The following is a 27820-nucleotide window of genomic DNA, read 5'->3' as shown; positions in this document are numbered from 1 at the left end:
TAATGTGATCACTCTTCTACAGTTACATTTGGGGTGCACACTTGGTCGTACACCATGTGTGTGTTGTGGCTGGGGAAGATAATCAATACACTGATAAACACCTGCAGAGCAGCAGACTGTATTACAATCTCCATTTCACATTTGACACATTTTCATCATAAAATGCACTAAGACAATGTGTCAGTGAATTAATACTTGGAGATTCTACTGTAATTTTAACCAAGACAATAACCAAGAATTTCTAGGCGCAGTCAAGGCGTTGAGGGGTTCCGGTTTGGTGACCGCAGGATTAGGTCTCTGCTTTTTGCAGATGATGTGGTCCTGATGGCTTCATCTGACCGGGATCTTTAGCTCTCACTGGATCGGTTCGCAGCAGAGTGTGAAGCGACCGGAATGAGAATCAGCACCTCCAAGTCCGAGTCCATGGTTCTCGCCCGGAAAAGGGTGGAATGCCATCTCCGGGTTGGGGAGGAGACCCTGCCCCAAGTGGAGGAGTTCAAGTACCTAGGAGTCTTGTTCACGAGTGAGGGAAGAGTGGATCGTGAGATCGACAGGCGGATCGGTGCGGCGTCTTCAGTAATGCGGACGTTGTACCGATCCGTTGTGGTGAAGAAGGAGCTGAGCCGGAAGGCAAAGCTCTCAAATTACCGGTCGATCTACGTTCCCATCCTCACCTATGGTCATGAGCTTTGGGTCATGACCGAAAGGATAAGATCACGGGTACAAGCGGCCAAAATGAGTTTCCTCCGCCGTGTGGCGGGTCTCTCCCTTAGAGATAGGGTGAGAAGCTCTGCCATCCGGGAGGAACTCAAAGTAAAGCCGCTGCTCCTCCACATGGAGAGGAGCCTGATGAGGTGGTTCGGGCATCTGGTCAGGATGCCACCCGAACGCCTCCCTAGGGAGGTGTTTAGGGCACGTCCAACCGGTAGGAGGCCACGGGGAAGACCCAGGACACGTTGGGAAGACTATGTCTCCCGGCTGGCCTGGGAACGCCTCGGGATCCCCCGGGAAGAGCTAGACGAAGTGGCTGGGGAGAGGGAAGTCTGGGCTTCCCTGCTTAGGCTGTTGCCCCCGCGACCCGACCTCGGATAAGCGGAAGATGATGGATGGATGGATGGATGGACAATAATTCAAACCAAAATTATCAAGCCACATGTTATAAAATATATGAAACCAAGAAAAAGTGGCATGGGCAGGAAATGAGCCATTCATATCCTGGAAGATGGGGCCTTTTCATGCAGGAGGAACAGGACAATAGTAAATGTTGTGTTGGTAATGCAGTGATCACATCAAGATTAGGTGGATTCAGGATTTGTCAGATTGCTCTGCTCACAGCAAGTGTTGATTGACGAGGTTGTATTATTCAAAGTTATTGACTTTTAAGAAAACAATAAAGAGCTCTAAATCAAACCAGGAGACCTTAGTCTGGTTTTCACCAAGCAGACCTATTAGTAATGACAGTCAGTCACATGTACTATGTTTAGACGCAACTTTTCATTCAATAGAATGAAAAAAAGGTGCCCAACTTTTGACAGGCACTGTATTTTGGATCATGTATTCAAAAAGCCGGATGTGTTAAAAAAAAAAAAGGGGTAAGAAAGGTCAAACCAGCACAATGAACCGTATACAACGGCTGGGATTGGATTAGGTCACCACACCCCGAGTTGAGCATTTCCAAAGTCATGCAAAAACTGTTTCGTATTGAGTTTGACAACGACAGAAACAAAGCTGGTCGTTGACAATGTCAGGACTATCAGGCAAGCAAATTTAACAGCAAATCTTAAATCAGACAGTTATGTACATTTCACAGGTTAGCATTGATTTAATGTATTTAAAATACCAGCGTGAACACATCACATATACTTAGAAAATTACTAGCATTTTCCAAAATATAACTAAGATTATTTTCAATAGACCCCGTAATCATTCAAGAAAGAATATTCAACTAAATTGTTTTGGGGGCCATATTTCCAGAAAGCATAGGGCCAGGGTAAGGGGCATACTTCTCTCTCTTCACTATTAGTTTTATTTTGTATATTACGGAGATCCAGCATCTTCAACAGTAGACATTTGATTTAGGTCTATTTAGTAATGAGAGCGCTGTGCTGAATTTAAAGACTTTCTGCAAAAAATGCTGTCAATGCCTATGACAGCAATATAGTGTTTTTAAGAATCTGGTGAAAAAATGTAAATCTTCCCCGGGTTTTTTGAACAGAACTCGCAGGCCACCAAATAGCTTAAATGATGAAAAAGAGAGAACCTAAAATGGAACATCAAGTAACACTACTAGAATAAAGAAGTTGACTACTGACTGCATTTGAAAAAAAACAAGCTCCAGCAACACCTTAGTTAGTTACTTAATCACATTACAAAAAGTAACTGACCAAAAAAGAGATGACTTATTGGGGTGCCTAAGGGGACACCTCAGTTATGTAAATCACAAATTTGAATAAAATGTCAATGCAAAGATTGTCAAATGGGTTTACAGTGGTCCAAGTAGCTTTACACAACAGGAGCAATGTAGTGTTTTTAGGAATTTGCTGCAAAATTGTTTGTCTAAAGTTTGGAACTGAACTCTGGGGACGGTATTGTCATTCCCAGACCGCGTTTGGCCTTTAAACCGCCGGTGAAATAGCATTTTTTTTCAAAGCTTTTTATACTACACAAAGTGTAGAATACCACCAGTTGCTGGAACATGACATTGAAAATAAGCAGCAATTTAAAGTATATGTGGTGTAAAGCAAACCCAGTAGTACATGCAAAAAGGCTTCAGGTGGACTACTCAGATCCCCAAACAACACATTAGTGCACACACACCACAAGTGACCTAAATCTAGGGCTGGACGATAAGGCAATAGAGGGATCACAATTACTGTTTTAAAACCATCCAATCTACATCCATTTTTTTTTTACATTGTTTAACCTGCCAGTTTTAAGACATCTGTACTAGAAGCATTTAAGTCTCATCTTAAAACTCATCTGTATACTCTAGCCTTTAAATAGACCTTCTTTTTAGACCAGTTGATCTGCCGCTTCTTTTCTTTCTCCTATGTCCCCCCCTCCCTTGTGAAGTACTGACTGTCCAGAGTCGAGACCCAGGATGGACCGCTCGCCTGTATCAGTTGGGGACATCTCTACGCTGCTGATCCGCTTGAGATGGTTTCCTGTGGACGGGACTCTCGCTGCTGTCTTGGAGCCACTATGGATTGAACTTTCACAGTATCATGTTAGACCCGCTCGACATCCATTGCTTTCGGTCCCCTAGAGGGGGGGGGGTTGCCCACATCTGAGGTCCTCTCCAAGGTTTCTCATAGTCAGCATTGTCACTGGCGTCCCACTGGATGTGAATTCTCCCTGCCCACTGGGTGTGAGTTTTCCTTGCCCTTTTGTGGGTTCTTCCGAGGATGTTGTAGTCGTAATGATTTGTGCAGTCCTTTGAGACATTTGTGATTTGGGGCTATATAAATAAACATTGATTGATTGATTGATGTACTAAAACCCAAAGAAACTAGTGATTGGTTCAACATCAACATATTCACATTCTAAGTCAATAAAGGAAATTAAATAAGAAAAAGCACAAAAATAACAATGTATCATTAAATGTGGGTTTACATGCTTTTAAATAAAATAAAGTGCACAAACCAATTTTCTTTAATTTCAACACTGGTGACCAGACTATACTATTAGAAGCTGCCAACTGATCATGAACTTCCAGTGAAGATCTGTGGTCGTGTCCACAACTGGCTTGTATTGGCAGTAGTAGCACTGTGTTTTTCACAGAGCTTTTGAACAAAAAGTAGTCATCAAATTTGCAAGAGAAACATATGAACTGACACGTAGAAGTAATTTGAGAAATGTTTGGCTCCGTAATTTGGAGTTAGTTTCGTAGTTTAAGGGGTCTGCTTGTCTCGGAGGCAGGCAGAGAGATGCCTCGAGAAAGGTGAAGGGCTCCCTGCTATACTGATGGCCGCTGGCTGGCCAGGCTGCATGGAAGTGAGAAAGTGTCAAGTTCACGATCCCCGAAAACATTATGTCCCTTTTTCCTCACATTAAGTACATTTCCAAGACCTTCCGCGTATATGTTTTTTTAGCAACCTTGATTCCATCCACGATTCCAATGATGCTTCAATCATAGGTCCCTGGAAATAAACCCAACTTATGGCTGACATTTATTTTGCTGCCCTCAGCTGCACATTTAGCTCCAAGTTCAGCCAGTCTGTTTCTATCTATGATTCTGGTTACTTCTACGCACCCAGTACCTGGGAGTGGGGCAGTGAAAGGTCAACTAGGATTGGCTGTTCTGAAACGTTTGATCGAGTTAATATGTGCTCACAACTGATCACCTAATCATCATCCTATAATCGCCCAGCCCTACATACAACCCAACAAAAAAACTGACGCCAGTCCGGCTGCAGTGTTGTGCACAGCGTGTTAATGTCATGCCATACCTGAGTTGCCACAGGTTAGTAGAGATTTGTTAGTTGATTTGTGGTACCCAGGAGAGATCAAGCCTGATCCTGCCGACCCGGTCTCGTTTGATGGGCTGCTGTACATGTTCCTCCATCGGGATGCTGCCGAGAAAAAGAAAGAATATATACAATTACGTTCAACAATAGCAAAGTAAATTTGAGACTGGTGTAAAAGAAAAGACGGGGTTATGAGATGTCAACAAAAGATGCGTAATGAAAACACTGCAGTGGTGCAATTTAACTGCAGGGCAACAATCAATGCAAGGTTGTAACAGCCTATGTTACATTGTACACATTTTCAGTTTGCAACACGGTCATTATGTATGTTCATTTCAAATAATTACATATTTTTATCACAAAGGTATGCATGTGCTGTACTTCCTCTCGCAGAAGCCTTTTGTTAACCAAAGATGACCAAAACTCTAATGGTTAAAGGGGAACTGCACTTTTTTTGTAATTTCGCCTATTGTTCACATTTATTATAAAAGACATGATGGATGGATTTTTAAAACGCGTTCTAAAAATTAAAAAAAGGGGTTCAAAAGTCCACTTACAATGGAGCCGTTCAAGTCTGCCTTTAAACATCCAAACACCTACATAAGGGTTTTATATACATAATGTAAGTAAAAGTAATGTAGTAAGGAGCACATTTATAATAACATTTAATATTTACCTATTTTATATAATTCGAAGCATACGCATCACAACGGTTGCTTTTTTTCTACGTCACTGATTTCTGCTCACTGCAGACTTTATGAGAGCCAAAAAACATAACACATCACTTACTGTATAAGGTCCGCTGTCATTAGGATGCAGACTGCTAGAATTTTCCTACATTACCTTTTAGATGAAAAATGTTCATAAGGCTCGCAAAGAAACGGTGTTGGGGGGTGGTCAAGTGCTTATCGTGTCATCCTCGCCAGTTCCTATATGGCTGTCAACGTGTACCAACTTGTCGGATAATATCAACAGCCACCTAGTGTGCAGGTGAGAGGCAGGATTTATGATCAACAATAAACTTGCATGGAGCAGGGAAACAAGGAAGCAATTAATCAGTCGATGATGTAAACATTGGCACACCGAATGATCACGGTGCCGCTATAGTTTGTCTCACTAATACTTGGTCAATATCCAAGTCATGAAATTTAAATTCAATCAATCAATCAATGTTTACTTATATAGCCCTAAATCACTAGTGTCTCAAAGGGCTGCACAAACCACCACGACATCCTCGGTAGGCCCACATAAGGGCAAGGAAAACTCACACCCAGTGGGACGTCGGTGACAATGATGACTATGAGAACCTTGGAGAGGAGGAAAGCAATGGATGTCGAGCGGGTCTAACATGGTACTGTGAAAGTTCAATCCACAATGGATCCAACACAGTCGCGAGAGTCCAGTCCAAAGCGGATCCAACACAGCAGCGAGAGTCCCGTTCACAGCGGAGCCAGCAGGAAACCATCCCAAGCGGAGGCGGATCAGCAGCGCAGAGATGTCCCCAGCCGATACACAGGCAAGCAGTACATGGCCACCGGATCGGACCGGACCCCCTCCACAAGGGAGAGTGGGACATAGAAATAAAGAAAAGAAACGGCAGATCAACTGGTCTAAAAAGGGAGTCTATTTAAAGGCTAGAGTATACAAATGAGTTTTAAGGTGAGACTTAAATGCTTCTACTGAGGTGGCATCTCGAACTGTTACCGGGAGGGCATTCCAGAGTACTGGAGCCCGAACGGAAAACGCTCTATAGCCCGCAGACTTTTTTTGGGCTTTGGGAATCACTAATAAGCCAAATTGAGTATTAGTTGCGCTTATATAATTGTTATTTATCGGATTTTATGGGTGGAATAGTGGAGCGTTCACTGGTTCCGCTGTAAGCCGACTTTTATTTACTTTTTTTTAATATTTAGAATGCAAAGACATGCACCTGGGGAGAGGTGATTGGCAACACTAAACTGGCCCTAGTGTGTGAATGTTGTCTGTCTATCTGTGTTGGCCCTGCGATGAGATGGCGACTTGTCCAGGGTGTACACCGCCTTCCGCCCGATTGTAGCCGAGATAGGCACCAGCGCCCCCCGCCACCCGAAAGGGAATAAGCGGTAGGAAATGGATGGATAATATTTAGAATGCATGAAGAAGAAAATCCATCTGGCGTCATGTCTTTCATAATAATTGTGAACGATAGGCAAAATTCCTAAAAAAGTACGGTGCCCATTTAAGTCTTGTTTTTAAAAATATTAAATAATAAGGTTGTGTAAAAGTGAGTCCAACAATGAGTTTGACTCCAGTTGGTGCCATTTTAAAAGGAAGGCCTGAACTAGGGAGGGACGCATGACTTTTGTTGTCATTCCGCTCTACTGGGAATAGCTCTGTTGTTTGGCTTCTGCAAAGAGCAGGAAATACATGGTGCACACAGATAAAATAACGAAAAGGGGTGTGTTGGATCATGAGACACTAATATACTTCTGCCTGAGGTATCCACACCCATCATACTTTAGCCAAGAATGCAGAGTGTTACCTGTTATGACTATTTTCTCTTGGGTAGAGACATAAATAAGCATGGGACGAGATGCCCTTTATTTTGTATATTAATTTCAATTGAATAGGATAATATTTTGGTGAATGTTCTGAACTCCTGTTTCAATGCCTCAGCAGAAAATTGAGTTGTGCCATAATGTAGATGCAGCTTTACTTGTGTTAAGCTTTTTTTTGACTGCAAACTGTTTGAGACTCCATCTACAGCGCCTTTGTTGGTTGAAGCAAACTAGCGCACACCCTTTTGTCTCAATAGCTTGAATTACACACAAAATCCATGACTATAATGTCCATCTAGGCGTTATACAAAAACATATTTTCTGATAGTTTTGTTTCAAGTATTAGTTTCAGTTTAACATGTTACATAGCATGGTAAAAAAACAAACATATAAAACACATACACTGGTCCAAACGATTTATCAGGGTCCGACATGCCTTCTCCGTCTCTGGGCTACGGTGGTCCAGTACCTGCCGACACCACTTCAAAGAAGACTCAGGGTCTTCGTTCGATACTTGTTTTTTAGGTGAGACATACAACCTGCCGACAAAGAAATGGTATTGTTACAAATGGCGTAACTTGAACAAAACAGGGATATGAGATAGCAACATAAAGTACAGATTTAAATAAGAGGCTACGGCTGACTTTTCAGCACAAGCGTTGTTTCAAAAAAAACATTGCCATGCCCCCAAAGTATTTCACATAGCGTATTTCCTTGAATTGCCGCAGGGCATATAGTATGCGCTCTGCCTTGAATAACTGCCGGGTCAAACTCGCTTCGCAAAATAATTAGCGCATGCTTAGTATTACCGCCTGGTCTAATTTGTGACGTCACGAGTATGTCTTTACATGTAAAGAAATTGACAGATAAAGCTGACTTGACACGTCCCTGTCATCATTTTCAAAATGGAGGAGGCTGATTTCAATACCGGTAATTTGAAATCGCATAAAGGGAAGAAGATTAAGAGCTATTCAGTAGGATTTAAGGTCCAAGCTTACATCACACTCAAATTTTTACCGCATGCCTTTGGTAAGTGCCTGAGTGAGAATAGGTTTTAAAATAATTAGCGCATGTTTACTTTTACCGCATGCCTTTGGTAAGCGCAGGAGTGAGAAGAGGTTTTAAATTAATTAGCGCCCCAAGGAAATCTGATAGTTGGATTCAACTACAACTGATTGAGGACATATATTTTTTAAAGTCAGAGGAAATTATGAAGGAGCGATTCAAAATGTTCCATTGCTGTCTACACGAAGCTTGGTTAATGATGCAAGAAATGGCCCTATAAAAAGAAAAAAAGCATCAATGTGGTTTAGTGATGCAAGGATTCAATCAATTATTTTGATTGAACAAAAGCTTCAATTTATAATCTAGTTCTTTGATTATTCGTGTAATGAGTGTTAATAACAATGTATATTAAATTAATAAAACATGTTATTTAAACAGTCTTCCCTAAAATATGCGTTGAGGCTTTAAAGCATGTTTTTTCTGATTAATAGAACAAACTAACGGGTTAAATTTTTCGATTACTAAAATAATCAATTGCTGCAGCCCTAGTGTGCTTGTTTTTGTGTTGTTACATTTTTTTTCATGCAGTTTGCAGTTTTGTCACAGGGATGGCAAATGGTTCATCAACAAAGGACCCAAACTAATTGGCTCAGAACCGGAGTCAACCACACATCATCTTTCCACTGAGCAAATACAAAAGTGCATATTCTCCAGCCAAATGAGCAACAACACAGAGGAATAGTTACATTGCAGAGCTTCATTTTGTGAGAGGACTTTTTATGGCTATACAACAGTGCGTTTGCTCAACAACGTACATTATGTGTCTTACACATTCGCTGTATGCACATGTCACCACTGTCTCAACCGCCGTGGCCTCATAAATGTTACTGCTCGACTATAAAATGCCAGCAGTGTGTTCTAAAGGGCAGTTATGTTCCCATTTGAGTTTAGTGAGTCACACACTGCGTCATGCCAACATCTGTCAATCACAAAAACCTATTTCCTGACTATTTTGTTTGTGTTAGGGTGATCCTAGCTAGTTGTGTTCCGATTAAGTAATAACATAATGACATCAAAGCACTCTTACATTTCATTTTCTAAACATTTTTACCAATCATTGTTGTAACCATAGACTTGTCATCATAGGTTTGAGAGTACTAGATCTGAATGTATTTTTTTCATCTGCCTTTCCTGTTGTGGGATGTTACTAACAGTGGTAAAAGCCTTCAATTCATTCATGTCTTTAACTCTTAAAAAAATAAAAATAAAAATAAATTCGCCATGTCTAACCAATTTGTCCAATGTTAAGATTGGATGCCGCATTCCCCAGAGTAGTCAGCCTCCCTCAGCGCCATGGTTTACGTCCCAGTTGCAGTCTGCACACAGTTGGGGCCCCGCGTCACATGCTGTGCAATCCCACCTAAAGCAGTTTATCCATGCGACAGCCAGGCCAGGCCAACATCAGATTATGTTCAGACTGGGATTACTGGGTATTTTGGCTATGATGATTCTCTAAAGCACATATGGTATGGCTAATAATGTAACACTGAATGTAAGCCATTAATACTCTGACTATTAAGCATCTAAATTAGCTATCAGGAAGATAGTATAGCTCTGCTTTAACTTTATTTTGCGCAGCTACAATCCAAATATTTGTATTAAGGCTGAGAGTTTTGTTGCTGTTTTGTGGATTAATACATGTTTTAAAGACAGAAGTTACAAATGTTGACACAAGTCCACACTACATTTTACCTTGATTGCCTATGATATTAACTAATCAATCAAATCAAATGTTGAGGAGCTTTTATATGGAGTGTGTGATTTCCATTTTGGGTCACTGCCAATAAAAATCTACACACAAAACCAGCAAGTCAAGGGAATATATTTTACCTGTTCATCTAACTTAGAAGGAATCAGTTATTTTAAGTGAGTCAGAGCCTCCGGTAATTACATGTACTACTTCTTAAATCACTCCCACCAGCTGCCTTCATTTATTTCCTTTACTGACAAACTTCAAATGCTAAAAATGCCTTTTGGGGCTTTCCAAATATATGTTGCTCAGCATTTATAGTCTAAAAAAAAGGGTGTTTATGGTTTACAATTATGTAAAACAGAGTTGCCTAATTAGACCTAACAGTCACATATCCTACGGGGGAAACAGCACTCTATAAACAAAGTTTGAACTAAAAAAAGCATGTGTGACTCATTTTACTGCAGAGACTCTTACCCGAAGTAATTAGTATATATATATATATATATATATATACGCAAGTTAACTTGTGAATGCTAGCTTAACTTGTGAATGCTAGCTCGCCCCTTCCCCTTTTAACTTATCTTTTGAACAAAAGACAGCTACCATTGACCACCCCCGAACTGTGAACTATCACCGTAGAAACTTTTCACCTCTGATCACTAAAGACACTCTAAACTGCTGCTGTGACCCAATGTCACCTCCATATTTATACTGCTGACTGTGAATCAGATTGTGCAATTATGTTATGTTACTCACTGTGCCTTGTCTATAAAAAATATGTATTTTTATTTTAGCTAAGTACCGTGTGACTTGTTGAAGGGTGGACTAGCAAAGTAAGATTTTCATTGTAAGGGAAACTGTTAACTGTGCATATGACAATAAACAATCTTGAATCACACCATTTTTTATGTGGCATAAAATGTAGGAAACATACCAACTGTCTTCATCTTCAACTTCGGCACACTCATCTTCCAATTCGAGAACGTCCACCTCATCTAATGCCGTTTGGTCCACACCTGAATCGCCTTCTGCTAGGGTCTCTGAATCATAACTCTCTTGCGAGGGGCTGTCCGGCGTCATACTTTGGCCCTGGGTTTGTCTCAGTCCAGCGCTGCAGGTCAACGTAAGGAAGCCGCTGCATGGACCGGCATCCTCCACTGCATCTTCCTCTCCATCCTCCTCCTCCTCTTCTACTTCTAGTCTTTGGGACCCAGGGAGTGGGGACATGTCCTCACTGCTGCTGCAGCTTCCGAGCGGAGTTAACAGCTCCAAGTCTCTGCGCTCCCCTTCACAATTTAGCCTCTCATTGATATTGACAGCCAATGTGAGGTTACTCTTGCTGCTGGCTCCTCTGTTGATGTTTTTGCTTCCTCGGTTGCGCAGCGTCTCATTCTGCACCTCCAATCTATGAACAAGTTCCTGCAACTTTCGGACCTCCTCCAGCTCCACCCCTGCTAGCTCTTGACTTGCCACTGCTTCCTCTTCGCATCCAAGCATGGAGCCCTCCATGAGGCCAGGGGGACTACCATTGTCAGGCTGTGGGACCAGGCTGGCGTTGTCCGGAACCACCATGCTCTTCTGTTGGGAATTAACACTCATATTAGAATGGTTACAATGGGGGAAGACTCGGTTATATTTAAGGCAGTATGCTAGTTTTCTCTTGGCTCCTACAGCAGGGATATTTAACTGAATTGTTTTGGGGCTTCCATTTTGAAAAGGCTAGACTTCTCCCTTCACTATTTTTCTTATTTTGTATATTCCTCAAAACTCTCACCTGCCTCTTTACAACCAGGTGTTAGCGCTATTCTGCACGTGGCAGCTTTCTTTTAACAGCGCTGTTTGTTAGTTTAAATAGAACACTGCATTATAAGGAATAAAATACAGTCTACGGTTATGTTTTACAGTAAGATTTTTTTTTCAGTTCCAGTTTATTTTGAACATGCTTACAATACAATAAATGGGTTGTACTTGTATAGTGCTTTTCTACCTTCAAGGTACTCAAAGCGCTTTGACACTACTTCCACATTTACCCATTCACACACACATTCACACACTGATGGAGGGAGCTGCCATGCAAGGCGCCAACCAGCACCCATCAGGAGCAAGGGTGAAGTGTCTTGCTCAGGACACAACGGACATGACGAGATTGGTTCTAGGTGGGATTTGAACCAGTGACCCTCGGGTTGCGCACGGTCACTCTCCCCACTGCGTCCCACGCCGTCCCAATGTAATGCATCACACAATTCCAGTTGTTTCGTTACAGCACGTCCGAAAAGGAGTAGGAAGAAGCAGAGCTTATTTAATCCTACCCCTTTTTATACCCAAGCAATTTTATCCAATTTCCTTGTTCTCTGTAACAGAACAGAGAACAAATAAATAATAAATAAATAGGTTAGTGCATCTGCCTCACAATACGAAGGTCCTGGGTTCGATCCTGCGCTCGGGATTGTTCTGTGTGGAGTTTGCATGTTCTCCCTGTGATTGCGTGGGTTCCCTCCAGGTAGTCCGGCTTCCTCCCACCTCCAAAAACATGCACCTGGGGATAAGTTGATTGGCAACACTAAATTGGCCCTAGTGTGTGAATGTGAGTGTGAATGTTGTCTGTCTATCTGTGTTGGCCCTGCGATGAGGTGGCGACTTGTCCAGGGTGGACCCCGCCTTCGATAATAAGCGGTAGGAAATTGATGGATAAACAATATACCATAGTAAGCAAAAAAATATTGAATACATAAATAATCTTTTTCTCATTAAAAAATATGAAAAAAAGGGATGAAGATGTTAATCATAGTTTTTTGTTCTGTGTAGTTTGTGAACACTTGTAATTTGAACCGTCTCTTAAACTGAATCCTATTGGTGCTTTGTTTTATTTTTTTTTCGGGTAATCCATTCCATAATTTGATTTCACATATAGATATACTAAAAGTGTTAAGGGTTGTACAAACATACACGTTTTAAACTACATTTTCCTCTAAGGTCATATTTCTCCTTATTTGTTGAGATGAATTGTACATTCTTGGGTAGCAGGTTATAGTTTGCTTTGTACATAATGTTTGCTGTTTGCAAATGCACCAAATCGTTGAATGTCAATATTTGTGATTTAATAAACAAAGTGTTTGTCTGTTCTATATATGTGAATTATATTTATATAGCGCTTTTTCTCTAGTGACTCAAAGCGCTTTACATAGTGAAACCCAATATCTAAGTTGCATTCAAACCATTGTGGGTGGCACTGGGAGCAGGTGGGTAAAGTGTATTGGCCAAGGACACAACGGCAGTGACTATGATGGTGGAAGCAGGAATCGAACCAGCAACCCTCCAGTTGCTGGCACGGCCGCTCTACCAACCGAGCTAAAGCGCCCCTATATTATCATAGTTGATCTTTTTTGTAACACAGTTAGTGAATGAAGCGGACATTTGTAGGTGTTTCCCCATATTTCTACACAATAACTCAACGTGCAACGTTTAACCATTGTTGTTACTCAGCCAGCGTTTGTGGATCTGATGGACCCGTCGCATTTTTGTGGCTTTTAATGCCTCACCATCAAACAATTTTTTTGTTAAAATACTGAACAGATGTCTATTGGGATAAGGTAAACATCTGTTCACTATTTTAACATAAATGTGTTTGATGGTGAGGCATTAAAAGCCACAAAATGAAAAGGGTCCATCAGACCCACAAACGTTGGCTGAGTAACAACAATATGAACGTTGCACGGACAATTTCTCTTCCAGTTTCTGCATCCCAAAGGGATTCTTCTTTTGTGTTTCTGCACATGCGGTTCCCGCACAAGGTTTCAACATTGTTTGTCAACACTGTCTGCTCTCATTTTCTCGCACATTTGACCCTCCGATGTTCTGTGTACCTACACTCTGTCCTCCTCCTGTCTAGGCCTGCTGTCTGTGTGTGTGTGCACATGAACATCAATTTCCGAACTTCTATTAGACCTGGGTCCAATGGACCCGGACATCTTAAATGTAATTAGGGATGGGCAATATATTGATATACTCGATACATCGCAGGTTTGTCTCTGTGCGATATAGAAAATAACTATATCGTGATATTCTAGCATTCGTTCTCTCGCAGTTGCTTTTAGCTGCGGGAATTACACCACAGGCTTTTAACCCTCTTTCTTGTCTCTCCTTCTCACAGACGGCACGTGCACTTTCTTACTTACGTCACATCCTGTCACGTCATACGTCAGCAGCATGGGTAACGTTAGCTGTGATGCTAGGTGAGCCGTGCGAGTGGTAATACTAGAGAAAGAAGGTGCGAATCTGGTTACAAATGGAGGAAGAATTAATTCCCAAGAAAAACAGCACGGGGTCCATCGTCCGGCGGTGGTCAGGCTTCAAGTGGGAATATGTCGAACAGACACCTGTAATTTGTTAAGTGTGGTGCTAAAGCGTTGCTACAAAAATAATGATTACTGCTAATATGTAGCATCATTTGGAAAGTCACCTGTTAGAGAATGAAGAGAATTTCATAAGGTTTGTCGTAACATATCACATAGTGAAGGACGAATACTATTTGATTTCCTATTATGCAGCTCATTTTTATGTGACACTTAAAATGTCTCCGACAATTTTGGAAATGACTTTAATTTTTGTGCCATTGCTTAATAACTTTAATAAATACACTTTTGGTCAATTGACTTAGTTGTGATTTCCCGCTCTGCACGAAAGTTTAAAAGTAGCATATATGAATGCAGTATGAAGAAGAATGTTTTAATGTAGACACTAGGGCTGGGCGATATATCGATATATCGCAGGTTTGTCTCTGTGCGATATAGAAAATGACTATATCGTAATATTCGCTTATATGTTCTCACTCAGTTGCTTTTAGCTGCGGGCATTACACAACAGGCGTTTTTCACTCCTCCTCGTCTCTCCTTCTCACAGAGACGTAAAACAAGCCCGCCTCCTTACATACGTCACATACTGTCGCGCGTCTAGCGTCATACGCTCTCGCCGACCAGAGAGGTAGCAGCAAGGCTAACGTTAGCTGAGGCAGGTCGAGTGGAGCGGGGCTTGTGACATTACAAGAGAGAGAAGGTGCGAAACTGATCACAAATGGACGAAGAACAATAAATGCCCAAAATAAAGAGCAGGGCATCCGTCATCTGGCGGTGTTTTGGCTTCAAGAGGGAAGATATTCAGCAGCAATATGCAAAGTATGCAGCAGAATTGTTACTACAAAAAGGTAGCAACACTATTAATTTGTTCTTTCATTTAAAAAGTCACCCGTGAGAGAATGAAAGGTATTTAAAAAATAAAGTTTTGGTCAATTGACTTGTGATTTCCCTCTCTGCATGAAAGTTTAAAAGTAGCATATATGAACGCAGTATGAAGAAGAATGTTTTAATGTAGACACATTTAATCATCATAATTTAATCGGGCACTGTTCCCTAGCGGCAGCATGTAGATGCTGAAGAGTGCAGGGCCAAGGACCGAACCCTGGGGAACTCCACACGTTACCTTAACGTAGTCCGAGGTCACATTGTTATGGGAGACACACTGCATCCTATCAGTAAGATAAGAGTTAAACCAAGACAGGGCTAAGTCTGACATACCAATTCGTGTTTTGATACGTTCTAATAAAATATTATGATCGACGGTATCGAAAGCAGCGCTAAGATCGAGGAGCAGCAACATAGATGATGCATCAGAATCCATCGTTAGCAATAGATCATTAGTCATTTTTGCGAGGGCTGTCTCCGTGGAGTGATTTGCCCTGAAACCGGATTGAAAGGTTTCACATAGATTGTTAGACGCTAAGTGTTCATTTAACTGCTCCGCAACAATTTTTTCAAGGATTTTTGAAATAAAGGGAAGGTGAGACACCGGTCGGTAATTTACCATGAGGTCAGGATCGAGGTTAGGTCTTTTAAGAAGAGGATGAATAACCGCTGCACTCTTCAGCATCTACATGCTGCCGCTAGGTGACATCATACGCAAATACGGTATTAGCTTTCACTGTTATGCTGATGACACCCAACTCTACATGCCCCTAAAGCTGACCAACACGCCGGATTGTAGTCAGCTGGAGGCGTGTCTTAATGAAATTAAACAATGGATGTCCGCTAACTTTTTGCAACTCAACGCCAAAAAAACGGAAATGCTGATTATCGGTCCTGCTAGACACCGAACTCTATTTAATAATACAACTCTAACATTTGACAACCAAACAATTAAACAAGGCGACACGGTAAAGAATCTGGGTATTATCTTCGACCCAACTCTCTCCTTTGAGGCACACATTAAAAGCGTTACTAAAACGGCCTTCTTTCATCTCCGTAACATCGCTAAAATTCGCTCCATTCTGTCCACTAAAGACGCTGAGATCATTATCCATGCATTTGTTACGTCTCGCCTCGACTACTGTAACGTATTATTTTCGGGTCTCCCCATGTCTAGCATTAAAAGATTACAGTTGGTACAAAATGCGGCTGCTAGACTTTTGACAAGAACAAGAAAGTTTGATCACATTACGCCTGTACTGTATATACCTTTATATACATATATACATACATATATACCTATACTGGCTCACCTGCACTAGCTTCCTGTGCACTTAAGATGTGACTTTAAGGTTTTACTACTTACGTATAAAATACTACACGGTCTAGCTCCATCCTATCTTGCCGATTGTATTGTACCATATGTCCCGGCAAGAAATCTGCGTTCAAAGGACTCCGGCTTATTAGTGATTCCCAAAGCCCAAAAAAAGTCTGCGGGCTATAGAGCGTTTTCCGTTCGGGCTCCAGTACTCTGGAATGCCCTCCCGGTAACAGTTCGCGATGCCACCTCAGTAGAAGCATTTAAGTCTCACCTTAAAACTCATTTGTATACTCTAGCCTTTAAATAGACTCCCTTTTTAGACCAGTTGATCTGCCGTTTCTTTTCTTTTTCTTCTATGTCCCTCTGTGTATCGGCTGGGGACATCTCTGCGCTGCTGGTCCGCTACCCTTGGGATGGTTTCCTGCTGGCTCCGCTGTGAACGGGACTCTCGCTGCTGTGTTTGGACTGGACTCTCGCGACTGTGTTGTATCCATTGTGGATTGAACTTTCACAGTATCATGTTAGACCTGCTCGACATCCATTGCTTTCCTCCTCTCCAAGGTTCTCATAGTCATCATTGTCACCGACGTCCCACTGGGTGTGAGTTTTCCTTGCCCTTATGTGGGCCTACCGAGGATGTCGTGGTGGTTTGTGCAGCCCTTTGAGACACTAGTGATTTAGGGCTATATAAGTAAACATTGATTGATTGATTGATAATGCTGTGATTATATGCATCAAGTGTTCATTCAAGGCCAAAGCAAAATATTGTAATATATATCGTATATCGCGATATGGCCTAAAAATATCGCAATATTAAAAAAAGGCCATTTCGCCCAGCCCTAGGTTAAAGGCCTACTGAAAGCCACTACTAGCCACCACGCAGTCTGATAGTTTATACATCAATAATGAAATATTAACATTGCAACACATGCCTATACGGCCTTTTTAGTTTACTAAATTGCAATTTTAAATTTCCCGGCGAAGTGTCGTGTTTAAAACGTCGCGGTATGATGACTCATATGATGACTCGTATGATGACGCGTGCGTTTGACGTCTCGGGTTGTAGCGGACATTATTTTCCAGCCCGATCCAAGCTATAAGTAGTCTACTTTAATCGCATAATTAAACAGTATTCTGGACATCTGTGTTGCTGAATCTTTGGCAATTTGTTCAATTAATAATGGAGAAGTCAAAGTAGAAAGATGGAGGTGGGAAGCTTTTAGCCTTTAGCCACACAAACACAGCTTCCCGAAGGTGAAGCTTTACTATGGATCAGAGCGGTCAAGCGAACATGGATCCCGACCAAATGTCAACCGGCAGTTTTCGGTGAGAAAATTGTGGTAATAAGTCAGCTCTTACCGGAGACACCAGCGGAGCTTCGTCCTCAGAGACTCTGGCGTCAACACACCCGTGGCCACACCCCTCGGACTTTAGCTACTGTATAATCCCACCAAAACAATAGGCTGACAAATGATTTTCTGGAATTATCCTAGGAAATATGTCTAATAACATCTGAATCGCTCCCACTGCAATCGCCTTTTTCTTTTTTTTTTTTACTAGTCCTTCACTCTAAATGTTCTCATCCACAAATCTTTCATCCTCGCTCAAATTAATGGGGAAATTTTCGCTTTCTCGGTCCGAATAGCTCTAGCTGCTTGTGGCCATGATTGTAAACAATGTGAGGATGTGAGGAGCTCCACAACCCGTGACGTCACGCGCACATCGTCTGCTACTTCCGGTAAAGGCAAGGCCTTTTTTTTATTAGCGACCAGAAGGAGAGGGGCGGCATGGCGTAGTGGGTAAAGCGGCCGTGCCAGAAACCTGAGGGTTGCAGGTTCGCTTCCCACCTATTGACACCCAAATCGCTGCCGTTGTGTCCTTGGGCAGGACACTTCACCCTTGCCCCCGGTGCCGCTCACACTGGTGAATGAATGATGAATGAATGATTGGTGGTGGTCGGAGGGGCCGTAGGCGCAAACTGGCAGCCACGCTTCCGTCAGTCTACCCCAGGGCAGCTGTGGCTACTGATGTAGCTTACCACCACCAGGTGTGAATAAATGATGGGTTCCCACTTCGCTGTGAGCGCTTTGAGTATCTAACAATAGAAAAGCGTGGTATAAATCTAATCCATTATTATTATTATTATTATTAATAAGTCAGCTCTTACTGGAGACACCAGCGGAGCTTCGTCCTGTGCAGCGCGTGACTTCCCTCAGAGACTCTGGCGTCAACACACCCGTGGCCACACCCCTCGGACTTTAGGTACTGTATAATCCCACTAAAACAATAGGCTGATAAGGGATTTTCCAGAATTATCTTAGGAAATATGTCTAATAACATCTGAATCGCTCCCACTGCAATCACCTTTTTCTTATTTTTTTTCTAGTCCTTCACTCTAAATTTCCTCATCCACGAATCTTTCATCCTCGCTCAAATTAATGGGGAAATTGTCGCTTTCTCAGTCTGAATAGCTCTAGCTGCTGCTGGTCATGATTGTAAACTATGTGAGGATGTGAGGAGCTCCACAACCCGTGACGTCACACGTACATCGTCTGCTACTTCCGGTACAAGCAAAGCTTTTTTATTAGCGACCAAAAGTTGCTAACTTTATCGTCGATGTTCTCTACTAAAATATGGCAATATCGCGAAATGATCAAGTATGACACATAGAATGGACCTGCTATCCCCGTTTAAATAAGAAAATCTCATTTCAGTAGGCCTTTAAATATGCATTCTGATATATGTTCTTCACAGAAAATGATCCAAAGTCACTGAGTCTCAGTTTGAAAAATGTATTAATTGTATCATATTTTTTTTCCAATATCAAATTAAAACGGGTCCAAGTGGAAGAGTTCAAGTACCTAGGAGTCTTGTTCACGAGTGAGGGAAGAGTGGATCGTGAGATCGACAGGCGGATCGGTGCGGCGTCTTCAGTAATGCGGACGTTGTACCGATCCGTTGTGGTGAAGAAGGAGCTGAGCCGGAAGGCAAAGCTCTCAATTTACCGGTCGATCTACGTTCCCATCCTCACCTATGGTCATGAGCTTTGGGTCATGACCTGAAAGGACAAGATCACGGGTACAAGCGGCCCAAATGAGTTTCCTCCGCCGTGTGGCGGGTCTCTCCCTTAGAGATAGGGTGAGAAGCTCTGCCATCCAGGAGGAACTCAAAGTAAAGCCGCTGCTCCTCCACATCGAGAGGAGCCAGATGAGGTGGTTCGGGCATCTGGTCAGGATGCCACCTGAACGCCTCCCTAGGGAGGTGTTTAGGGCACGGGGAAGACCCAGGACACGTTGGGAAGACTATGTCTCCCGGCTGGCCTGGGAACGCCTCGGGATCCCCCGGGAAGAGCTAGACCAGGGGTGCCCACACTTTTTCTGCAGGCGAGCTACTTTTCAATTGACCAACTCGAGGGGATCTACCTCATTTATATATATCCATCCATCCATTTTCTACCACTTATTCCCTTTATATATCATTTATATTTATGAAAGAGACATTTTTGTAAACAAGTTAAATGTGTTTAATGATAATACAAGCATGTGTAACACATATAGATGTCTTTCTTTCACGAAGACAAGAATATAAGTTGGTGTATTACCTGATTCTGATGACTTGCATTGATTGGAATCAGACAGTAATGATGATAACGCCCACATTTTCAAATGGAGGAGAAAAAAAGTTGTCCTTTCTGTACAATACCACATGAAAGTGGTTGGTTTTTGGCATCTAATTCATCCAGCTTCCATACACTTTACAAGAAAAACATTGGCGGCAAATTCCGTAGCTTGCTTGATTGACATTCACGGCACCCGAGGGTCTTGTGAGATGATGCTGGCTGCTGCCAGTTCATTATTATGAAAAAATGACAGAGAGGAAGGCGAGAAACACTTTTTATTTCAACAGACTCTCGCGCCGTACCTTCCGTCAAAACTCTAAAGGCCGACTGCACATTTCCTATCTTCACAATAAAAGCCCTGCTTCATGCTGCCTGCGCTAACAAAATAAGAGTCTCGGAAAGCTGGCGTACACAAGTGATGTGCACGCCAGCTTTCTGAGGGATCGCTTGTGCACGCCAGGTTTCCGAGACTCTGTATTTAGTTAGCGCAGGCAGCATGAAGCAGGGCTTTTATTGTGAAGATAGGAAATGTGCAGTCGGCCTTTAGAGTTTTGACGGAAGGTACGGCGCGAGAGTCTGTTGAAATAAAAAGTGTTTCTCGCCTTCCTCTCGGTCATATTTTCATAATAATGATCTTGCAGCAGCCAGCGTCATCTCACAAGACCCTCCGGTACCGTGAATGTCATTTAAGTGACGTCTTGGTGAAGATTGATGATCACTCATTTTTAGGTCTATTTTTTTTAAAAGCCTGGTTGGAGATCGACTGACACACCCGCCGCGGTCGACTGGTAGCTCGCGATCGACGTAATGGGCACCCCTGAGCTAGACGAAGTGGCTGGGGAGCGGGAAGTCTGGGTTTCCCTGCTTAGGCTGTTGCCCCCGCGACCCGACCTCGGATAAGCGGAAGAAGATGGATGGGATGGAAATTAAAACGGGTCCCACAGACCCGAACACCACACACTGTGCACGCCAGCTTTCTGAGGGATCGCTTGTGCACGCCAGTTTTCCGAGACTCTGTATTTAGTTAGCGCAGGCAGCATGAAGCAGGGCTTTTATTGTGAAGATAGGAAATGTGCAGTCGGCCTTTAGAGTTTTGACGGAAGGTACGGCGCGAGAGTCTGTTGAAATAAAAAGTGTTTCTCGCCTTCCTCTCGGTCATATTTTCATAATAATGATCTTGCAGCAGCCTGCGTCATCTCACAAGACCCTCCGGTACCGTGAATGTCATTTAAGTGACGTCTTGGTGAAGATTGATGATCACTAATTTTTAGGTCTATTTTTTTAAAACGCCTGGCTGGAGATCGACTGACACCCCCCCCGCGGTCGACTGGTAGCTCGCGATCGACGTAATGGGCACCCCTGAGCTAGGGGAGAGGGAAGTCTGGGTTTCCCTGCTTAGGCTGTTGCCCCCGCGACCCGACCTCGGATAAGCGGAAGAAGATGGATGGGATGGAAATTAAAACGGGTCCCACAGACCCGAACACCACACACTGTGCGCGCCAACTTTCTGAGGGATCGCTTGTGCACGCCAGTTTTCCCAGACTCTGTATTTAGTTAGCGCAGGCAGCATGAAGCAGGGCTTTTATTGTGAAGATAGGAAATGTGCAGTCGGCCTTTAGAGTTTTGACGGAAGGTACGGCGCGAGAGTCTGTTGAAATAAAAAGTGTTTCTCGCCTTCCTCTCGGTCATATTTTAATAATAATGATCTTGCAGCAGCCAGCGTCATCTCACAAGACCCTCCGGTACCGTGAATGTCATTTAAGTGACGTCTTGGTGAAGATTGATGATCACTAATTTTTAGGTCTATTTTTTTAAAACGCCTGGCTGGAGATCGACTGACACCCCCCCCGCGGTCGACTGGTAGCTCGCGATCGACGTAATGGGCACCCCTGAGCTAGGGGAGAGGGAAGTCTGGGTTTCCCTGCTTAGGCTGTTGCCCCCGCGACCCGACCTCGGATAAGCGGAAGAAGATGGATGGGATGGAAATTAAAACGGGTCCCACAGACCCGAACACCACACACTGTGCGCGCCAACTTTCTGAGGGATCGCTTGTGCACGCCAGTTTTCCCAGACTCTGTATTTAGTTAGCGCAGGCAGCATGAAGCAGGGCTTTTATTGTGAAGATAGGAAATGTGCAGTCGGCCTTTAGAGTTTTGACGGAAGGTACGGCGCGAGAGTCTGTTGAAATAAAAAGTGTTTCTCGCCTTCCTCTCGGTCATATTTTAATAATAATGATCTTGCAGCAGCCAGCGTCATCTCACAAGACCCTCCGGTACCGTGAATGTCATTTAAGTGACGTCTTGGTGAAGATTGATGATCACTAATTTTTAGGTCTATTTTTTTAAAACGCCTGGCTGGAGATCGACTGACACCCCCCCCGCGGTCGACTGGTAGCTCGCGATCGACGTAATGGGCACCCCTGAGCTAGGGGAGAGGGAAGTCTGGGTTTCCCTGCTTAGGCTGTTGCCCCCGCGACCCGACCTCGGATAAGCGGAAGAAGATGGATGGGATGGAAATTAAAACAGGTCCCACAGACCCGAACACCACACACTGGTTAATGTGTGTAATTTCCGAGATTCTACTACGATAAATGCTCATTTCCCATCTGGCAACACTGACACAGACGCGCATTCACCTTCGATTAATTCATTCGAACCAGTCAAACGAGCCACTGTTCGTATTCATTACCACATTTACGCCACTTTTTGCTCCAGGTAGCAACAGCCGGAAGACGGCCACGCTACGGACGAAAACGCGTAAGTGTCGTCCATTCAAATAACATCCATTATAGTTGTGGTGCTCCATGTTAGCGAGGAAGGACAACAAACGTACCGGTGAGTGTTCCGTGTTGTCCTCTCAAGCTGAGACGACTGAACGGCGCCCGCCACTTCCGAGCTCAAACTCCTCCGGACAACGGCGGCGACTCACAAGCAAATGGACGGTGTCGTTAGTAGTTGGTAGCCACGTTGTCGTAAAAGCAGCGGGGCTTCACTCGGAGCTTTCATGGCGTTCTCCCGCCAGTGCTAACTAGCTCCTTGATGCACTTTAGTTAGCCGACTGACTGAGCAAAGACCCGCAGAGCCCCGCCCACCGAGGATTCGCGCTGTTATCTGGCGCCCCCTACTGGCAAGGAGGCGATATTAATGAACGGATAATTATGTAGTGCGTTACCTGTCACCGCCTTTGGGTGACGCTGTTTACAACACAAATAACGAAAAGAGTGGACTGTCTTGAGGTACAAACCCCGTTTCCATATGAGTTGGGAATGTGTTAGATGTAAATATAAACGGAATACAATGATTTGCAAATCATTTTCAACCCGTTGTCAGTTGAATATGCTAAAAATATTGTAGAACAACGCAGAAACGAATGAGTATAACAATAGCAGGGGTTAAAATATGGAACTGTTTCAAGGATGAAATAAAACACAGCACCAACATAAACCAGTTTAAAAAGCTTTTTAAATCATTTATCATTAGTAAATATAAGAAAGAAGAGCAAACATTGTTTTAGAAAGACAATAATATATAATATGTATTTAAATACAATTTATGATTTCATAATTATACATATAGGTTATATCCATCCATCCATTTTCTGCCGCTTATACCCGTTCGGGGTCGCGGGGGGCGCTGGCGCCTATCTCAGCTACAATCGGGCGGAAGGCGGGGTACACCCTGGACAAGTCGCCACCTCATCGCAGGGCCAACACAGATAGACAGACAACATTCACACTCACATTCACACACTAGGGCCAATTTAGTGTTGCCAATCAACCTATCCCCAGGTGCATGTCTTTGGAGGTGGGAGGAAGCCGGAGTACCCGGAGGGAACCCACGCATTCACGGGGAGAACATGCAAACTCCACACAGAAAGATCCCGAGCCTGGATTTGAACCCAGGACTGCAGGAAGTTCGTATTGTGAGGCAGATGCACTAACCCCTCTGCCACCGTGAAGCCCCACAATAAAGATGTATTCTATTTTATTCTATTCAGTTTTAGAACAACATTTCTCAACGATCTATTACAAGGAATTTAGGGATTTTACCATCTACGGTCTTTAAAATCATCAAAAGGTTCAGAGAATCTGGAGAAATCCCTGCACGTAAGCGATGATATTACGGACCTTTGATCCCTCAGGCGGTACTGCATCAAAAACTGACAAAAAGAGGGGATCAGAAATTGAGGTTCCAACATACTGAAACATCCACTGTATGTTTATTGTCAAATAAATGTATAATGTATAATGTAAATGTATAATATTTGTCTGAATTAGGTGAACCAGTTGATAATGTACAGTATCGCCTCCGCTTGGGATGGTTTCCTGCTGGCTCCGCTGTGAACGGGACTCTCGCTGCTGTGTTGGATCCGCTTTGGACTGGACTCTCGCGACTGTGTTGGATCCATTATGGATTGAACTTTCACAGTATCATGTTAGACCCGCTCGACATCCATTGCTTTCCTCCTCTCCAAGGTTCTCATAGTCATCATTGTCACCGACGTCCCACTGGGTGTGAGTTTTCCTTGCCCTTATGTGGGCCTACCGAGGATGTCGTGGTGGTTTGTGCAGCCCTTTGAGACACTAGTGATTTAGGGCTATATAAGTAAACATTGATTGATTGATTGATTGATCATATTTCTTTCAAACTGAAACCGAGACTAAAACAATGTGACTTCTTCTTCTTGCTTATGTCATCAGATCCTCAGCTCCGTTGAAGCAAGCCAGTCAAGCGTCTGCAGGTTGCCATGGGGTGGCCGGTGTGTCGGGCAGCCGGTCATGATGTGTTCCACAGTCTGTAGAGGGTCTCCGCATTTACAGTGAGCACTGTCCGTGAGACCCCGCCGTTGCATTGCTTAACCGAAGCGTTCCACATCTGTCCTCAGGCGGCTGAGGGTTGTCCACAACTTACGGGGCAGGTGCTGGCCAGGGACATAGGTTGGATCCTCAATGTAGTTGTGAAACTCAGATGGTTCTGCTGCTTTCCACTGTTCTGTCCACCCCTGCCTTGACCCAGGATGCTTTGCGAATGTTGTACTGAGCAACTCCTGGGACATTGCTGCAAAGGGACGCCGGGACTTCAGACGTTTGCAGTGCGGTCTCTCTGTGATTGTCTTATGGAGGAGGTAGGATTTGCCTAGCTGTCTGTACTGAGCAAGGGTCAGCATGGCTCCTTCCTGTCTGACCTCTGCTGGTTACATTAACCAGCTAGACAGGTACTTGGTGAGGCTCATAAGTATCCAGAGACAATCCGTAAGGCGTTGTTGAGGGTAGTGTCCAGCTTCTTAACGTGATAGACTGGGGCTCAGTACTCGGCAGCCGTAAAAACCAGGGCCTCGGTGTTTTTAAAATGGCAGTGTTCTTTCGAGCTTCACGCCGAGCTGCATACCGGAGACTAAGGACTCTAGTCTGGCGCTGTCAACCATGACATTAATTTTGCAGGTTGCTTCCCTGTTGTTGAGGTGGAACATTGTAGACGCGGTTTTGTCCACACTGAGCTTGAGACGCCAGTCCTTCAGGTACAAAGACGTACCCGAATGTCACTTGTATCGTATATCTTTATTTTTACAATACTGGCTGCACTGTGAGAAGGTTTTTGCAAGCCCGTTAAGGAAAAACACAGCTCACACTATCTTTTGAAGATCACATGAAAGGAAACATCCTTGACTTGTTCACACATGTTTTGTCATTGGCTTTCCAAAGCTTGTTCACTTTCACTTATGGTATCACAGATGGGTCCAAATATTCTACTATAACCACTCTGGTATTATAATAACTAAATGGAAGTTGATTGCATTAAAGAGCCTCTCTATTGCTGATAACGTTGACACTTATTTCATAGTTCTCGGCCTAAAAATTATATCTACATCAATCAATCAATGTTTATTTATATAGGCCTAAATCACAAATGTCTCAAAGGACTGTACAAACCATCACGACTACGACATCCTCGGAAGAACCCATATACAGGTCAAATTCCCTTAAAATAGACACAGTTGTGATTTTGGATGTTTTCTAACATTTTCCAGCCCATTAGGGACGGCGTGGCGCAGTGGGAGAGTGGCCGTGTGCAACTCGAGGGTCCCTGGTTCAAATCCCACCTAGTACCAATCTCGTCACGTCCGTTGTGTCCTGAGCAAGACACTTCACCCTTGCTCCTGATGGGTGCTGGTTAGTGCCTTGCATGGCAGCTCCCTCCATCAGTGTGTGAATGTGTGTGTGAATGGGTAAATGTGGAAGTAGCGTCAAAGCGCTTTGAGTACCTTGAAGGTCACAGTTGTGATTTTGGATGTTTTCTAACATTTTCCAGCACATTTTAGAACCTACACTTTAAGCTCCAAAATTCCAGAAAGTAGGCTCCAGTTTTAGAAAGGAGCCGTTCCAAGTAATTAGTTATCTACTGATTACTGAAAGACCTATTGGACATTATGTGAAATGACTGCGAGATTCATTTTCCGGAGCAAAAAATACATGAATAGAACGTGTTAGTGAATTTCTGTCATCTGGACGCTACAAGTCCTGATGCATACACTTGCAGCAAAGTAAAATATCCACTCCCCTGCTTGTAGCAGGCTTGGACCTGTTGGAACGTTAAGAGTTGGCTTTTTTTAATTATTTGGCACTGATTGCACTGTTTGCAACCTTAACACAGATGCCGAGAGGGTGCTAATTTTCCTAAGTGTTGTAAGCATTAAACCCCTCCTTTTTATGGCTTTTAGTATGACGTAAACTATGCCCATATGTAACACGCACCACTCACACACATTAGATTTGTGTGGCGGCAGGTGTGGCGCAGATGGTAGACTGACTGTGCCAGCAACTAGATCAGGGGTCTCAGACATGCGGGCTGTGGGCCAATTGCGGCCCACGAGACGTTATTTTGCGGCCCCCACCATCATATGAAAGTTTAATGTTACTACGGCCCGCAAGTTTGACAGCGTTGTGTTATTTGGGTCCAAAATGGCTCTTTCAACGTTCTGGGTTGCCTACCCCTGCATTAGTGGAAAAGCGGCAAATGAATGAAAGCGACAGAAACGTTGCCATGGAGACGAGGGTTTTCTTACATGCCTGGCTGCAGTCACACCTGTCCGTCAGTAATAACAGCTCCCAGTATCCCATCCATCCATTTTCTACTGCTTATTCCCTTTCGGGGTCGCGGGGGGCGCTGGCGCCTATCTCAGCTACAATCGGGCGGAAGGCGGGGTACACCCTGGACAAGTCGCCACCTCATCGCAGGGCCAACACTGATAGACAGACAACATTCACACACACATTCACACACTAGGGACCATTTAGTGTTGCCAATCAACCTATCCCCAGGTGCATGTCTTTGGAGGTGGGAGGAAGCCGGAGTACCCGGAGGGAACCCACGCATTCACGGGGAGAACATGCAAACTCCACACAGAAAGATCCCGAGCCTGGATTTGAACCCAGGACTGCAGGAACTTCGTATTGTGAGGCAGACGCACTAACCCCTCTGCCACCGTGAAGCCCAGCTCCCAGTAACCTAGACCAATTCAAACCGTTATTTTGTTTTTTTATTGTGTAATTTGCATTGCCTCACACGATGAATACTACGTATCTTTCTACATGACGCCGTATAACACTCCGGGAGCCGTCACTTTTTTGCGCTCCCTATCCAGGTACTTTTCTGGCTATTATCCACCTACCGCCGTGTTGCTCTAGCGAGGAAAAGCGGAACGACAGACATTGCAGAAATAACATTATTCTCCATGCTTCAGCTACGAATATATTCCACAACCCCAAACATGTCTTTTTCAAAGCCTGCAGTGAAGAGAAATGTTTGTGATCAGCAAAGATAATTCCAGGAAAGAGTGGGAGATGCAATATTTCTTTGTTGAGCACAGGGGCCCCATGACGTGT

The 27820-nt window shown here is 43.6% G+C and overlaps 1 protein-coding gene across 2 annotated transcripts in view; it reads right to left on the bottom strand.

The window, feature by feature from the left end:
- The window catches only part of zgc:66447 (SLAIN motif-containing protein-like), a 28314-nt gene extending 5304 nt beyond the window's left edge, over nucleotides 1–23010 (bottom strand). For both annotated transcript variants that reach the window (XM_061899742.1, XM_061899743.1), the window contains exons 1-4: nucleotides 22771–23010; nucleotides 10696–11339; nucleotides 7406–7542; nucleotides 4449–4571 (exon numbers count right to left, since the gene is read on the bottom strand). In XM_061899742.1, coding sequence (XP_061755726.1) covers nucleotides 4449–4571; nucleotides 7406–7542; nucleotides 10696–11333 — 898 coding nt within the window. In that variant the 5' untranslated portion in view covers nucleotides 11334–11339; nucleotides 22771–23010. The remainder of the gene's footprint in view (nucleotides 1–4448; nucleotides 4572–7405; nucleotides 7543–10695; nucleotides 11340–22770) is intronic.
- Nucleotides 23011–27820: the final 4810 nt, after the last annotated feature.

This window comes from Nerophis ophidion, linkage group LG05 (assembly GCF_033978795.1).
Source record: "Nerophis ophidion isolate RoL-2023_Sa linkage group LG05, RoL_Noph_v1.0, whole genome shotgun sequence".
NCBI lineage: Eukaryota > Metazoa > Chordata > Actinopteri > Syngnathiformes > Syngnathidae > Nerophis > Nerophis ophidion.
The sequence above is the reverse complement of the archived record's forward strand: the minus strand, read 5'-3'. Positions and strand labels throughout refer to the sequence as shown.